General features: G+C 41.3%; 1 protein-coding gene across 7 annotated transcripts; it reads left to right on the top strand.

Annotated features, from left to right (window-relative positions):
* Positions 1–7,868: 7,868 nt before the first annotated feature.
* Positions 7,869–15,293, top strand: LOC109871319 (transcription factor Sp3-like). 7 transcript variants are annotated; one of them, XM_020462159.2, is made up of 8 exons: positions 7,869–8,051; positions 8,142–8,262; positions 8,385–8,476; positions 8,641–8,736; positions 9,263–10,472; positions 11,046–11,232; positions 11,618–11,814; positions 13,186–15,293. In XM_020462159.2, exons 3-8 carry the CDS (start codon positions 8,414–8,416, stop codon positions 13,491–13,493), a joined length of 2,061 nt encoding a protein of 686 aa, XP_020317748.1. In that variant the 5' UTR covers positions 7,869–8,051; positions 8,142–8,262; positions 8,385–8,413; the 3' UTR covers positions 13,494–15,293. The 7 variants fall into 7 exon arrangements, with proteins under 7 accessions (XP_020317748.1, XP_031661791.1, XP_031661790.1 ...); XM_031805930.1 differs by having other exon boundaries at positions 7,873–8,051; positions 8,650–8,736; XM_031805931.1 differs by lacking the exon at positions 8,641–8,736 and having other exon boundaries at positions 7,872–8,051.
* Positions 15,294–15,839: the final 546 nt, after the last annotated feature.

Genomic DNA, 15,839 nt, shown 5'->3' with positions numbered 1-15,839 from the left:
CTTGCTACCAGCTCTTAGCAAACTGTTGGGAAAAAATGGTGTTTGACCAAATACAATGTTTTTTTTCTGTAAACAAATTAACAACAGACTTGCGGCATGCTTATAGAGAAGGGAATTCAACATGTACTGCACTGTCACAAATGACTGATGATTGGTTGAAAGAAATTGATAATAAGAAAATTGTGGGAGCTGTACTGTTAGATTTCAGTGCAGCCTTTGATATTATTGACCATAACCTGTTATTGAGAAAATGTACAGTTGAAGTCGGAAGTTTACATAGACCTTAGCCAAATACATTTAAACTCCGTTTTTCACAATTACTGACATTTAATCCTAGTAAAAATGCCAGGTCTTAGGTCAGTTAGGATCACCACTTTATTTTAAGAATGTGAAATAAGAATAATCAGAAATCATAAGAATAAGAAATCAGAATAATAGTAGAGAGTATGATTTATTAAAGCTTTTATTTCTTTCATCACATTCCCAGTGGGTGAGAAGTTTACATACACTCAATTAGTATTTGGTAGCATTGCCTTTAAATTGCTTAACTTGGGTCAAACGTTTTGGGTAGTCTTCCACAAGCTTCCCACAATAAGTTGAGTGAATTTTGGCCCATTCCTCCTGACAGAGCTGGTGTAACTGAGTCAGGTTTGTAGGCCTTGCTCACACACACCTTTTCAGTTCTGCCCACACATTTTCTATAGGATTGAGGTCAGGGCTTTGTGGAGCCACTCCAATACCTTGACTTTGTTGTCCTTAAGACATTTTGCCACAACATTGGAAGTATGCTTGGGGTCATTGTCCATTTGGAAGACCCATTTGCGACCAAGCTTTAACTTCCCGACTGATGTCTTGAGATGTTGCTTAAATATATCCACATAATTTTCCTACCTCATGATGCCATCTATTTTGTGAAGTGCACCAGTTCCACCTACAGCAAAGCACCCGCACAACATGATGCTGCCACCCCCGTGCTTCACAGTTGGGATGATGTTCTTCGGCTTGCAAGCCTGCCCCTTTTTCCTCCAAATATAACGATGGTCATTATGGCCAAACCGTTCTATTTTTATTTCATCAGACCAGAGGACATTTCTCTAAGAAGTACGATCTTTGTCCCCATGTGCTGTTGCAAACCGTAGTCTGGCTTTTTTTATGGTGGTTTTGGAGCAGTGGCTTCTTCCTTGCTGAGTGGCCTTTCAGGTTATGTCGCTATAGGACTCGTTTTACTGTGCATATAGATACTTTTGTGCCTGTTTCCTTTGCTTTGCTGTTGTTCTGGAATTTGTTCTGGGATTGATTTGCACTTTTCGCACCAAAGTACGTTCATCTATAGGAGACAGAAGGCGTCACCTTTCTGAGCGATATGACGGCTGCGTGGGCCCATGGTGTTTATACTTGCGTACTATTGTTTGTACAGATGAACATGGTGCCTTCAGGCATTTGTAAATTGCTCCCAAGGATGAACTCAAATGGTTGTCTTTAATAGAAGCTTCTCTAATGTCAAACATGTCAAGTGTGGTGTATTGCAGGGCAGCTCTCTAGGCCCTCTACTCTTTTCTATTTTTACAAATGACCTGCAACTGGCATTAAACAAAGCATGTGTTTCAAAGTGTACGCTGATGATTCAACCATATACGCATCAGCAACCACAGCTGATGAAGTCACTGAAACCCTTAACAAAGGGTTGCAGTCTGTTTTGGAATGGGTGGCCAGTAATAAACTGGTCCTGAGCATCTCTAAAACGAATAGCATTGTATTTGGTAAAAATCATTCCCTAAGCTCTAGACTTCAGCTGAATTTGGCAATGAATGGTGTGGCTGTTGAACAAGTTGAGGGGACTAAATTACTTGGTGTTACCTTAGATTGTAAACTGTCATGGTCAAAACGTTGAGATTCAATGGTTTTGAAGATGGGGAGAGGTCTGTCCGTAATAAAGAGATGCTCTGCTTTTTTGACACCACACTCCACAATGCAAGTCCTGCAGGCTCTAGTTTTATCTCATCTTGATTATGGTCCAGTCCTATCGTCAAGTGTTGCAAAGAAAGACCTAGTTAGGGTGCATCTAGCCCAAAATAGTGACATGTCTTGCTTTCATTGTAATCAAAGGGCTAATAGTAATACTATGCATGCCAGTCTCTCTTGGCTGAGAGTTGAGGAGAGACTGACTGCCTCACTTCTTGTTTTTATAAGAAACATTAACATATTGGAAATTCCAAATGGTTTGCATAGTCAACTTACACACAGCCCTGACCCACACATTAACCTCACCAGACATGCCACCGGGGGTCTTTTCACAGTTCCCAGGTCCAGAACAAATTCAAGGAAACATACAGTATTTTACAGAGCCATGAGTGCATGGGACTCCCTTCCATCTCATAATGCGCAAGTGAACAACAAACAAATAAAGGTACACCTCACGGCACAACACCTCTCCCCCATGTGACCTACTTGTTGTGTGCCTGTACTGACATGTACAGGCACACAACAGGCACACAACATGTACGTGTAACTGATAGATACAAACACCACATGTTCATGTTTTTAAATGTATGTCAATTGTAGTCTTTTTTTGTCTGTAATGTGTTTTTCATTACGTCGGACCCCAGTAAGACTAGCTGTCGCCATTGGCGTCAGCTAATGGGGATCCTTATCAATCAAATAAAAAATCTGTGTATATCATGTCTTTGTTAAAAAGTTTCCATTAGCAGAAGCTACTTAACTCAAGCAGTCTAATTTAATAACTATACTTTATTGGTGAACCGCTTCAACGTTACAGTGAATTCTCTGCTTGCTTTACTATAAAAATGCTTTCCATTTTCATGCTGTATATCACACTGCAATGGTGTTATTGTATCTCGCACGACATTGATATTCACATGCAATGTTTTGAAAGTCGTTATGTTTATTAAAGTCTATATCAAATTCAATTAATTTACAGATTGAAACACAGTAGTTGGATCTAGGGATATTATCAGTGATTAGTAGCTGGTGGGGCCCTCTGTTTATTGGCGCACATTTTCTGTCAGAATCATCAATCAAGCGGTGTCATTCTGCCCAGAGGCTAACCACAATGGCACCAAACCAAGAACGTCAGAGAGTAGAAAGACATCTTTAAAAAGTGCAGTCATGAAACACCAAAGCCTGCTATTGTAAATCACAATAGCTCAGCTTTAGCCCCAAAAGAACTTGAGACATTACAAAGCATTTAACGGGATGATAAATGAACACATAAATAACTTTGACATGTTGAGTACAAACAATGCACACACAAGGGATACATGTTGGGAAATTCAAGGGATACTGAAGAATTATTGCATTCAATGGCTCTTGAGGGGATCCCAGAGTCTGTTTTGGAATGACAAAAAAAATACTTCACTAAACACACAAAAAAGATCATCTTCAAACATCCAAATGATGTACCCGTCCAGGTTATTCTGCACTTCAGACTAGAAGGAGTAAAAATCGGATGAAATGAATGACTTGAATAAGACACACATTGACATTTATCCCCCAAGTAGGTTGACCATAACCTGTTATTGAGAAAATGTACAAAACACATGGGGGAGTGTCAATGGCTTGCTACAAGATATTGACACATCTAGCATTCCTTTACTTTCACCAAACTGAAATCTGCTTGTTTATTGATAGACCCTAAGGTCACAGGCAGATCTGACAGAGGGATGGAATTCATTTGAATATGATTTTCTTGCAGAAAGTATGAAGTAACATTGTACACAAAATGGAAGGAAATGTGATTTTTTCCCCCCAAAGGTGCATCACTCCAGAATATACAATAGCCCTTTCTCATGTTATTAAAATAAATAAGGCACATTACAGGCCTGTGTTGTTTGCCCTATATATATTAAACTGGGTTCCAGTGAGCGTAGATGAAGATCAGGAAGTGACTTTCATAAAGGGTCAAGCCTGCTACAGTACAGAAGATAAGTGGCTACCTACCTATACTTTAGAGCTCTTGCTCGTGTAATAAAGCTGAGCCCAAGTGCCTCATAGAAATCCAGTATATTGTTTCTGTGTCCGTATTGGTGCCTTTCTCAAAGTTGTCGTCCAGTTCCATTTGGTATTCTATCCATACTTCTCCCACCTGCACCATTTTCAATTTTCCCTCTGAGGTCCCATTTAGTGTCCCACAAGGTCTCCAGCATGGCACTTTCTCCCCATGGGGTCACCTCTCTCATGGACTGGCCCTCAGGGAAACAAATGTTAATATGACACTTTCACAGCTGTCACACAGGCAGGCGGATGGTCTGTGTGTTTTGTTCTTTTCACCCTGGCTGACCAAGTACATGCTCTGCCTCATTGATTTGCTGAATTCTGGACAATGACAGATTTTACAGGGGTTGACTGCTTTAATTAACGTGATTAATCTTATCCAGTGCCGTTTAACCTTGTGCTTATCTCGTTTGCACTTCTAACCCTTTGTTAGCTATTGTTGTTACAGATTATGCAATCTATTGCAGTGCTGAAATACAGTATTAGTGAAAGATGTGATGCTGTTCAAATTCACCTCAAGTTTGGTATTATAATATAAACCGCATTCTATCAAAACTTCCACAGGGTAATTGCTATGACAAGTCTGTTAGTCTGCCCATTGCATTCTCAGCAGGTGAATGTTGGATATAGGACCAGTCAATAAAACCAATACAATCTAATGTTATCATAGGTGCAGTTGCAAACAAACAAAAACTTGGACAAACACTTGGACAAATCTTCTAGCAATTACCTGTCTGGTGCACTATGACCTCTAGGATGTTGTATTCGATGTATGCTCTTATTAGGATGTACTGTATATTGGACTTTTCCTTTTAACATGGAGGTCTTTGTTGAAATCGCTGATAACTTTCCTTGGGTTAGACAGACATAGCTGCAAGAATTTCTAAAGGCTGTTTCCGTAGACCTATGTTTACCTGACACATGGATTGACAGCAGAGTGATTGGAAATATCCACCATTCACAGGCGTGAGCTCCTGAGTGCCAGGAAAGTGCTTTTGTAGTCTGCTGTAATGGGCCAAGTTGGAATTGAAGGTTGAGAGAAATGGCCCCACTCTGGTCACACTCTGTGAGGAACTGACATACCGCAAATAATGGAGAAGAGGTGAGGGCCTTGCATCATAGACAGAGAAAAGACAGCACAACAGAATTATATTCCATTTCAATTCAATCTTGCTAATATAGCATTCTATGTACAAGATATACTGAACAAAGATATAAACTAAATCATGAGCTAAAATGAAAGATCCCAGAAATGCTCCATATACACACCAAAGCTTATTTCTCTCAAATTCTGTGCACATATTTGTTTACATCCCTGTTAGTATTTCTCCTTTGCCAAGATAATCCATCCACCTGATAGGTGTGGCATATCAAGAAGCTGATTAAACAGCATGATCATTACACCGGTGCACCTTGTGCTGGGGACAATAAAAGGCCTCTCTAAAATGTGCAGTTTTGTCACACAATGCCACAGATGTCTCAGGTTTTGAGGGAGCGTGCAATTGGCATGCTTACTGCAGGAATGTCCACCAGAGCTGTTGCCAGAGAATTTATTGTTCATTTATTTACCATAAGCTGCCTCCAACATAGTTTTAGAGAATTTGGTAATACGTCCAACCGGCCTCACAACCGCAGACCACGCGTCTGTGACCAGCCACCCAAACAGCTGATGAAACTGAATAGTATTTATGTCTGTAATAAAGCCCTTTTGTGGGGAAAAACTCATGCTGATTGGCTGGGCCTAGCTCCTCAGTGGGTGGGTCTGGCTCCCAAGTGGGTGGGTCTATGCTCTCACAGGCCCAACCTGCCCAGTCATGTGAAATCTATAGATTAGAGCCTAATTTATTTATTTCAATTGACTGATTTCCTTATATTCACTGTAACTTACTAAAATCGTTATTGTGGCATGTGGCGTTTATATTTTTGTTCTGTATTGTTAACGAGAAAATTTGATACAGGTTATATAACTCATACAGGAAAGCACTGTCAATTAACTGGACATCTATAGTTTATCTAGTGTACCCTTGCCTAATGCATACCAGTCTTTTTCAAGGACCTCTGTGCTAACTTCAATGATAGGAAAAAAAAGCTGAAATTAAAGCAGAAATTACCTTTCCTTAGGAATGATGGTAAAATGTGAGAATTCCAAAATCAACATTCAATATGAAAATAAAATACCACAGCCATATACCATTATATAAATGAGCAATTTATTCATTAGAGAAAGAAAAATACAACATGTACATAGAGTATAACAGTGTAAAATGGTTTGTTTTACTTTTGGTGCTCCTTTTAACATAATCACAACCAATGTCAGACTGTCCAAACATAACTGATGAACAATTAACATATACAGTACCAGTCACCTACTCATTCAAGGGTTTTTCTTTATTTTTTACTATTTTCTACATTGTAGAATAATAGCTAAGACATCAAAACTATGAAATAACACATATGGAGTCAGGTAGTAACCAAAAAAGCATTAAACAAATGAAAATATATTTTATATATTTGAGATTCTTCAAATAGTCACCCTTTGCCTTGATGACAGCTTTGCACACGCTTGGCATTCTCTCAACCAGCTTCATGAGGTAGTCACCTGGAATGCATTTCAATTAACAGCTGTGCCTTGTTAAAAGTACATTTGCGGAATTTCTTTCATTCTTAATGCATTTGAGCCAATCAGTTGTGTTGTGACAAGGTAGGGGTGGTATACAGAAGATGGCCCTATTTGGTAAAATACCAAGTTTATATTATGGCCTGATGGGTCTAAATTTGAGATTTTTGGTTCCAACCGTCGTGTCTGTGTGAGATGAAGAGTAGGTGAACAGATTATCGCCGCATGTGTGGTTCTCACCGTGAAGCAAGGTGGAGGTGGTGTGATGGTGTTTTGCTGGTGACACTGTGTGAATTATTTAGAATTCAAGGCACACTTAACCAGCATGGCTACCACAGCATTCTGCAGCAATATGCTATCCCATCTGTTTGCACTTAGTGGGACTATCATTTGTTTTTCAACAGGACAATAACCCAAAACACACCTCCAGGCTGTGTAAGGGCTATTTGACCAAGGAGAGTGATGTGCTGCATCAGATGACCTGGCCTCTACAATCACCCAACCTCCATCCAAATGAGATTATTTGGGATGAGTTGAACTGCAGAGTGGAGGAAAAGCAGCCAATAATTGCTCAGCATATGTGGGAACTCCTTCAAGACTGTTGGAAGAGAATTCCAGGTGAAACTGGTTGAGAGAATGCCAAGCGTGTGCAAAGCTGTCAAAGGCAGAGTGGCTACTTTGAAGAATCTCAAATTTAAAATATTTTGGTTACTACATGATTCCATGTGTTATTTCATAGTTTTGATGTATTCACTATTATTCTACAATGTAGAAAATATTAGAAATAAAGAAAAACCCTTGAATACGTAGCTGTGTCCAAACTTTTGACTGGTACTGTACAATCTATTTTATTCAGCTGCCAACACAAGCTACAAATGCATCACATCTTATCCTGAAAAGGGATGGGTCGACCTGCCTCTGAAATCGCCAAGCAATGACAGATTAATGGGCTAATAGTTAGACTTTAGTCTGTTTTAATGATCTACTTTAACTTCAATTAAGATAACTTATACTGCGCTAAGTGAAAGCAATTGAGAATATGTTTAAAATCCACTGTGGCTGCAGAAGGCTTCGATACATGAACGATTAACAATGGCCATCATCATAACTCCTGGCACCATATTATCCTTGTTGAAAGAATAATACACAGGAAAGGAATTAGTCAGAAAATGACTGACATGGACACTGGTGAATGATAATACAGAGAATAAAAGACGGTAGCCAATTGGGTTTAAGAAGAACGGCGGGATTTCCTGTACGTGACTCTTGCAGGCCCCACCCTTTGCGTTTTCCGCACCGTCAATCAAAATAGAAAAAAATTGACTAGAATCACCGTTTTCAGCTTGCCTTCGATTAATGTAATCATGTTTGGCGTGTGATAATACCGGGATTCTGCGAATTTAAACAATTCACGCAATGACTGGTATGTAATATTCAATCTAACATCGGTATGTCTGTGCACCCTTTAGCTAAGCTAATGTTAGCTAACTAACTGGCTAATCTTTTTCAACAGTTTAGCCAACAGTAAACGTTAGCCTGCATGCTAGCAACAACAATTATCACGAAGCTATGTATGATTCGTAGCTAAATGGCTTCAGTTTGATCATCAACTCCACACCGCAAATGTAACGAAGGTCAGTCCAGCTTGAAGTGTATAACGTTAGTGGAATAACTACAAACCAATGTGCTGCCCTTTTCCGTGTGGAGATTGAACTTAACTTGTTTTGCTCCGATTCCTTCTTTCCGTGCCATGTAGCCCCAGAGCAGCCAGTGAAACAAGAGGAAATGGCTGCCTTGGACAGCTGTCAACGCGAGTTTCTACAGCAAGACGGTGGCACAGGAGACCAGGTACTATTTAGAAATTGCCCCTTGTAGTTCTCGGTCAGGGTTTCAGTAAGTGCTTTGTGAAGTTCACACGTTTTAAAATTTGTAGTAAAAGTCGAACTTCCTGTGTGGCTCCGGGACTAACGGCCACCCACTTTCTTCGTTTTAAACCCGCCCATTGTGGGTAGGACACTCAGCCATCACCGCTCGCTCTGCTGGCAGCTACCTGCAGCAAGATCGGGTCGCCATCGTCAGAGAGGGATAACGGTGCTGCCGCTGTAGTGGTAAGTCACCACCTCTGGCTCTGCTATAATGTATGTAATCGACCCAAAAAGGAATCTATATTTTTTGTAATAGAACGCGAGTGGTGTCGGCAGAGCTGTAGTTCAGTGCTGTAGTGCTGTTGTGAATGAGATATTCCCAAAAGGTACTCATGCAGTGTGCTCCTATTTTGATCACACACTAGAAATTAGGCTTCTCATGCACCTTCTCTAGACAAACATGGAATCTGGTCAAGAAACGCCTCTAAATCAGTCTTCACATTTGTTGCTAAATCGTGTGAACAAGCAGCACCAAAACTCATAGCGTTTGTGTTTTTATGCATTCAGTGTATAAATGATATATTTTACATTTTCTCCAACTGGCTAGATTTCTGAATACAATAACTATTTGGCTTGTAGTCAATATTTCACTGCTATGTCTAACATTAACATTACATAATCACAACATTGCAATCTGCATCTTGGCGATGCATCTTCTAGGCTAATTAATTGTTTTATTCGCCAAAACAATATTTTTTTTCATCCACAGACTACAAACCTAACATCCATCCAGTTAACAGGGAACCCAGATAGATGGGAGGTTTTGACCCCCACAACAACAGTGAACGAGGAACCTGGCGCGGTCCATATCCAGACTCAGCGGATTATGACATCAAACGGACAGTATGTTCTTCCTCTCCAGAACCTTCAGAGCCAACCGATCTTTGTGACATCAGGAAGCGACGCCTCCGCCAACGCAGTGCCTAACATTCAGTACATTCAGACAGCTGATGGACAGCAACTGAGCTTCTCCACCTCCTGTGTGGAGGGGGCCACTCTGAGCCAAGATGCCACAGGGCAGATCCAGATCTTGCCTGACGGAACTCAAACTATAAGTGTGACAGGGGCTGGAGACATCCTTACTAACAACCAAAACCTCATATCACAGACTGGTCATGTCCAGCAGATCCAGGGTGTTTCTATCGGCAGCTCCACCTTTAACAACCAGGGACAGGTTGTCACTAATGTGCCTATGGGGTTGCCAGGGAACATCACCTTTGTCCCCATTAACAGTGTGGACTTGGACTCTCTGGGCCTCTCTGGTGCTCAGACTATAGCAACAGGGGTCACTTCTGATGGCCAGCTAATCATGACCAGTCAGCCTGTAGACAGTTCTGAGAGTTTGGAGAAGACAGCTGACCAGCTCTCGCAAACTATATCTGTAAATGACTCGAATGCTAACTCAGAAATGTATCTACCAACATCCTCGGCCCAGCTGCCTGAGAGCATAGATGAGCCGGGTGTTCTGACCCAAGCCACAGAGCAGACAGATCCCTCTGGTCTCCAGGAGGGCTACGTTCATCAGAACCATGTTCAGAATATCCAGGTCTCCTCAGGCCAGTCCATCATCCAGCTGCAGCAAGTGCCGGTCCAGACCAGTGATGGTCAGGTGGTGCAGGCAGGAGGGGGGCAGAACGTGCAGCTCTTCAACCCAGGGACCTTCATCATCCAGGCCCAGACCGTCACTCCCTCAGGCCAGATCCAGTGGCAGACCTTTCAGGTGCAGGGGGTCCAAAACCTGCAGAACATCCAGCTGCCCACCAACCCAGCCCAGCAGATCACCCTGGCCCCATTGCAGGCCCTGTCTCTGGGCCAGGGAGGAGCGCAACAGATCCCCAACCTGCAGACTGTGACTGTTAACTCTTTGGCCCAGACAGGCATTCATTTCCAACAGGCAGAGGACACCGACAGCCCTGGAGGTACAGTCTCCTCCTCCATCATCAATAAGACATGCCCACCATGATAGTGTAGAACACTGTTGGTTGTATGTAGGAAACTATGGGGTTCTGGGGAAAAAAGCTAATCCGCAGGAAGCACTATTTACCGTATCGAGTCACCTGACAGGAGCCTCCTGAGTCAACAGGCATTATTTATGCTGTTGAAGATTATTGTCACGTTGTTTTTTGTAGGAAAATAATTTTCTAACTTGTAAACGTACCCACATTTACCAATAGAACACTAAACTTAGCAGGTCTTTAAACAATTGTCTGACCATGTAATTAAGATTATTTCATAGATCTGTGAGATATGCAAGCATATTATGAATTATTTGAAGATTTAAAGGGAGTGTAAATTATCAAGTGTTTTTTTTTTTTTTTTTTCAAGCTATCCACATTGTCAAGTTTGAACAGGGGTTTCGAATTTGTTCATAGCCAAACTGTCACAATCTTTTTTAAAGCATTTAGCGAAGAAGCACTTTTCGCTGTAGCTTTTGCAGGCCATTTAGCATGCAAATGTCATATTGATGTGTGGATTGATTGGTCTCCCTCCAGATATCCAGATAAAGGAGGAGCCGGACTCAGAGAACTGGCAGCTGGGCAGTGACTCCACTCTGAACACCAGTGACCTGTCCCACCTGCGGGTCAGGCTAGTGGACGAGGAGGACCAGCTCGACGAGGGGGGCAAGAGGCTACGAAGGGTGGCCTGCACCTGCCCCAACTGCAAAGAGGCTGGAGGGAGGTGAGTGAGTTCATACTGTACTCTGTTTTAAATCGGCTACGATTAGAGTGGCTTATGGTGGTCAGAAATCACTGGATGGAATCTTCCCTTTACTAATGATGTTTCAATTATAAGGGTATGAATGGGAAAGATAAATATGTTTTCATACATTTTTCTATTACCTAAATTAGCCCCCTCAATCAAACACAGTCCTACTGTAACAAAATTCCTTTTTCAAAATCATCTTCCATTAGCCCCCTGAAAGTCTTGACTGTTGACCCGGTCACCAGCATTGGCACGCAAGGGCCAAATAAACCCCAGAGCAAGTTCAGGTCTATTTGGCTATAAGTACAGTATATGAATGTGTTTCTTTGATATATTAGTGTGTTTCTATGTGTTCTCTCAGAGGATCCAACATGGGCAAGAAGAAGCAGCACATCTGTCACATTCCGGGCTGTGGGAAGGTGTACGGGAAGACATCCCACCTGCGAGCGCACCTGCGCTGGCACTCAGGGGAGCGGCCCTTCGTCTGCAGCTGGATGTACTGTGGGAAGAGGTTCACGCGTAGCGACGAACTGCAGAGACACCGGAGAACACACACAGGTGCACTCTCACTCACGTCAACATTTGCATTACATTTTTCGTTTGAAAACCTGAAATATATAATTTAGTACATTAGCATTAGTCCTATAATACAGATTACATAATGAGTTCATAGTAGTGATTTTGAAGTGATAGACAGTGAACAAAAATATAAATGCAAACATGCAACAATTTTGCAGATACAGTTACAGTTTATATATGAAAATCCATCAATGTAAATAAATAAATTAGGCCCTAATCTATAGATTTCACATGACTGGGAATACAGATATGCATCTGTTGGTCACAGATACCTTAAAAAAATTGTGTACACTTCCTTGCAACGTGGGGCCGTGCATTATCATGCTGAAACATGAGGTGATGGCGGAGGATGAATGGAACGACAATGGGCCTCAGGATCTCATCGCTGTATCTCTGTGCATTCAAATTGCCATCGATTTTTAAATGCAATTGTGTTCGTTGTCCATAGCTTATAGCTGCCCATACCATAACCCCACCTCCACCTTGGGGCACTATGTTAACATTGACGTCAGCAAACCGCACGCCCACAACGCCATACATGCTGTCTTCCCGGTACAGTTGATACTGGGATTCACCCGTGAAGAGCACACTTCTCTAGCGTGCGTGCCAGTGGCCATCGAAGGTGAGTGTTTGCTCACTGAAGTTGGTTACGACGTCGAACTGCAGTCAAGTCAAGACCCTGGTGAGGACAACGAGCACACAGATGAGCTTCCCTTAGACTGTTTCTGACAGTTTGTGCAGAAATTCTTTGATTGCAAACTCAGTTTCAACAGCTGTCCGAGTGGCTGGTCTCAGATGATCCCGCAGGTGAAGAAGCCAGATGTGGAGGTCCTTGGCTGGTGTGGTTACACGTGATATGTGGTTGTGAGGCCGGTTGGACGTATTGCCAAATTCTCTAAAACAGCGTTGAAGGTGGCTTAAGGTAGAGAAATGAACATTAAATTATCTGGCAACAGCTCTGGTGGACATTCCTGCAGTAAGCATGCCAATTGCACGCTCCCCCAACTTGAGACAGCTGTGGCAATGTGTTGTGTGACACAACTACACATTATAATTGCCTTTTATTGTCCCCAGCACAAGGTGCACCAGTGTAATGATCATGCTGTTTAATCAGCTTCTTGATATGCCACACCAGCCAGGTGGATGGATTATCTTGGCAAAGGGGAAAGGCTCGTTAACAGGGATGTAAACAAATTTGAGCGAAATAAGCTTTTTGTTCTTATGGAAAAATGTTGTGATCTTTTATTTCGGATCATGAAACATGGGACCAAAACTTTACATGTTGCGTTTACATTTTTGTTCAGTTTTGTCTGTCCGACTATTTAACCTTGTCTGGTCTCTCTGTGACAGGGGAGAAGAAGTTTGTTTGCCCGGAGTGTTCCAAGCGCTTTATGCGGAGTGACCACCTGGCCAAGCACATTAAAACGCACTTGAACAAGAAAGGAGTCATGAACTCTGTGAGCAGCGCGGTGGTGGCCTCCATGGAGTCTGCGGGTTCGTCAGACAGCATCATCACGGCTGGCAGCACCACCCTCATCCTCACCAACATCCAGCAGGGCTCCAGTAACGCCCAGGACATTCTGGCCAACGCTGAGATCCCCCTGCAGCTAGTCACCGTAGCAGCCGGAGAAGTCTTAGCGATGGCCGAGTCACAGTGACACTCATTAACGCTTCATGAACTTCTTCATCGCTAATGTTCCCTGCTTGTTTTTATTTTTATTTTTTATATATACATACATGAATATATATTATATTTTTAAGAAGAATGATAGCATTAAATGTGGTTCCAATACATACCCACTAAAATGCCTTATTTTGTATCATATTGTGGAGTTGAAAAGGTGGAACGGCGTGTGGTTTTTAAGATACTGTTAATTACTTCAAGGTTTGAGTTAAATGTGTATAAAAAATATTGGTACAGATATGAAGTGATTGGATATTAGGTCTGTCAGATTCCTTTAAGCAAAACATTTAGTTAACATTGAGTGTGACTCCTGTTATTTTCCTGAAGTAAGTTCTTTCTTACGTCCAGACTTATCTTTATGTAAATGTTGTAATGTAATTGAACTTTTTTTTGTCGTATGCAGTTCTTAATTTTTTTTGTACTTCTTGATTAGTTATTTGTGCTTGCCTAAAACTCAGCAAGCGTCACCCCCCCGCCCCCCCAGTTGCATCCTGAATAATATTGCAGGTGGCAAAAAAGAAAACAATCGTCTATTTAAAATGCTGTATAATTCCTATTCAACAACCACAATTGATGTAATATGCATTTCTTGCAAATCAAGTGTTTTGAGTGTTGCAGCTCCTTTATATTAGGCTTTGCATAGTAGACTGGTTTTGTGGTATCTCAAGGTCCAATATCTTTAAAAGGTTTTTTAAAATGTGTATAGTGTAATATTCATGTTTCTTTTGAAAAAATAATTTCTAAATGATTCTCAATTTAAACAAAATAGATGAGTCATTTACATGAGAGAAAAAAAAGCCATGCTTAGGGGTTAAATTGCCAAATTTGACTAATCTCAGGGTGACTTGGTCATGCAGTGCTGTCAGTTTGCACGGTAGAACAATCCTCCGCTGTGGTCGCTAGGGCTGCTATGGGGTGTTGTGTAGAGATGTGTTATTCCATGGACCAAAAGCCAAGGTGAATTATGCTGTCGCCATGTTACCTATGCTCTTTGAACTGTATGTGTCAGTCTTTAAATGACAACCCCCCCCCCCCCCCTTACTTTTATGTAATAGTTAGGTAAAAAGATGCATTCTGTGTCCGCGCCTCAATCAATCAGTCCTCTTAAAACAGAAATGAAATGGTGTCACTGTATCGCGGTAGGTCGGTACTCTTTTAATAGCACTGTTCTCTTCACCTGCAGTTTGTTAATGCTCTTTTTGTATGAAACTCTTCGTACACTGCCCATGGAACTGTGTTGGTTATGCTCTTTCAGCACGGTCAGTTTAGTATACATGTTTCTGTCTCTGTCTTATTTCTTTGAATTGGAATGGGTTTTGAGTCCCTTTTCTGTGGTAATATATCTACGTATCTAGGTTTTTATTCAGATTATGAAATGTAAGATTGAAGAAAGTGAATTGTGTGCATTGTCTGCTGCTGGGATTGCTTGTTGTGATGTTCTGGAATATATTTTCAACTCATAAGGCCCCCAGTGGCTTTAAGCCCACCGTCATGTAATTGAAATGTACTATACCTTGTGTGGTCATGAACAAAACACTGTTATACCTCACAGATTCACATTTAGAAGTGATCATGACATTTTTACAATCTCAGAAAGTTTCAATCTGGATGTTTGTCATGTTATAAATCCTTGGTTCATTATGAACATTTTGTAACATTTGGTATTCATTTCACATATTTTATTCTGTTTTGTTTTCAAAAAGCGCAAAACAATTGTACACGGTCCACTTTTTGTGCACAGCATATTATTTCATACTAAAATGACTAAACATTACCTGCTAGTAAGTTGTGTTATTATTCTACTATTATATTATAATATCTTATACTATGAAACAGCAATTTGATTGGTCAAAAATGCATTCCAGTCGTGGTATTACCACTGCATCCAAGTGGCATAAACATATTGAAACCAGAAATCCAGTATTTGTGAAATAATGTTATTGGAGTACTGCCACAAGAGTCGTCAGTTCTCATAGATTATTCTGCACATTGTCATTGGACTTCTTAACGTGTTGGCACCTCTCTCTCTGTTTGGCTGTCCAGTCCAGTAGATGTCACTGCAGCCAAAGGAGCAGGAGGACAGACAAACTGACCTCTGACCCTCCTAGACCCCCCCTGCGGTGTCACTCATCTAGCCACTGAAGCCAACAGGAGGTAAAAAATGGTTCATTTAATGTTCATGAATATGCCTTTCTGGGTATATGAATTTCTGTTTCAGGACGAACATGATCTGTAGATGACTTCAACTCTTTAGAATAGTGTGATTCCTCACAAAACCCAGACACGAGTCCTGAGTAAGGCCAAAATGTAATAAATATGC

Source organism: Oncorhynchus kisutch, linkage group LG26, assembly GCF_002021735.2.
Source record: "Oncorhynchus kisutch isolate 150728-3 linkage group LG26, Okis_V2, whole genome shotgun sequence".
Classification (NCBI taxonomy): domain Eukaryota; kingdom Metazoa; phylum Chordata; class Actinopteri; order Salmoniformes; family Salmonidae; genus Oncorhynchus; species Oncorhynchus kisutch.
This window is presented reverse-complemented; position numbering and strand designations above follow the sequence as displayed.

Excerpts from the sequence above, each read along its gene's own strand:
- LOC109871319 (XM_020462157.2), top strand. Across the intron at positions 10,473-11,045 it reads GGACACCGACAGCCCTGGAG|ATATCCAGATAAAGGAGGAG; the intron begins GTACAGTCTCCT and ends GTCTCCCTCCAG. Across the intron at positions 11,815-13,185 it reads ACACCGGAGAACACACACAG|GGGAGAAGAAGTTTGTTTGC; the intron begins GTGCACTCTCAC and ends TCTCTGTGACAG.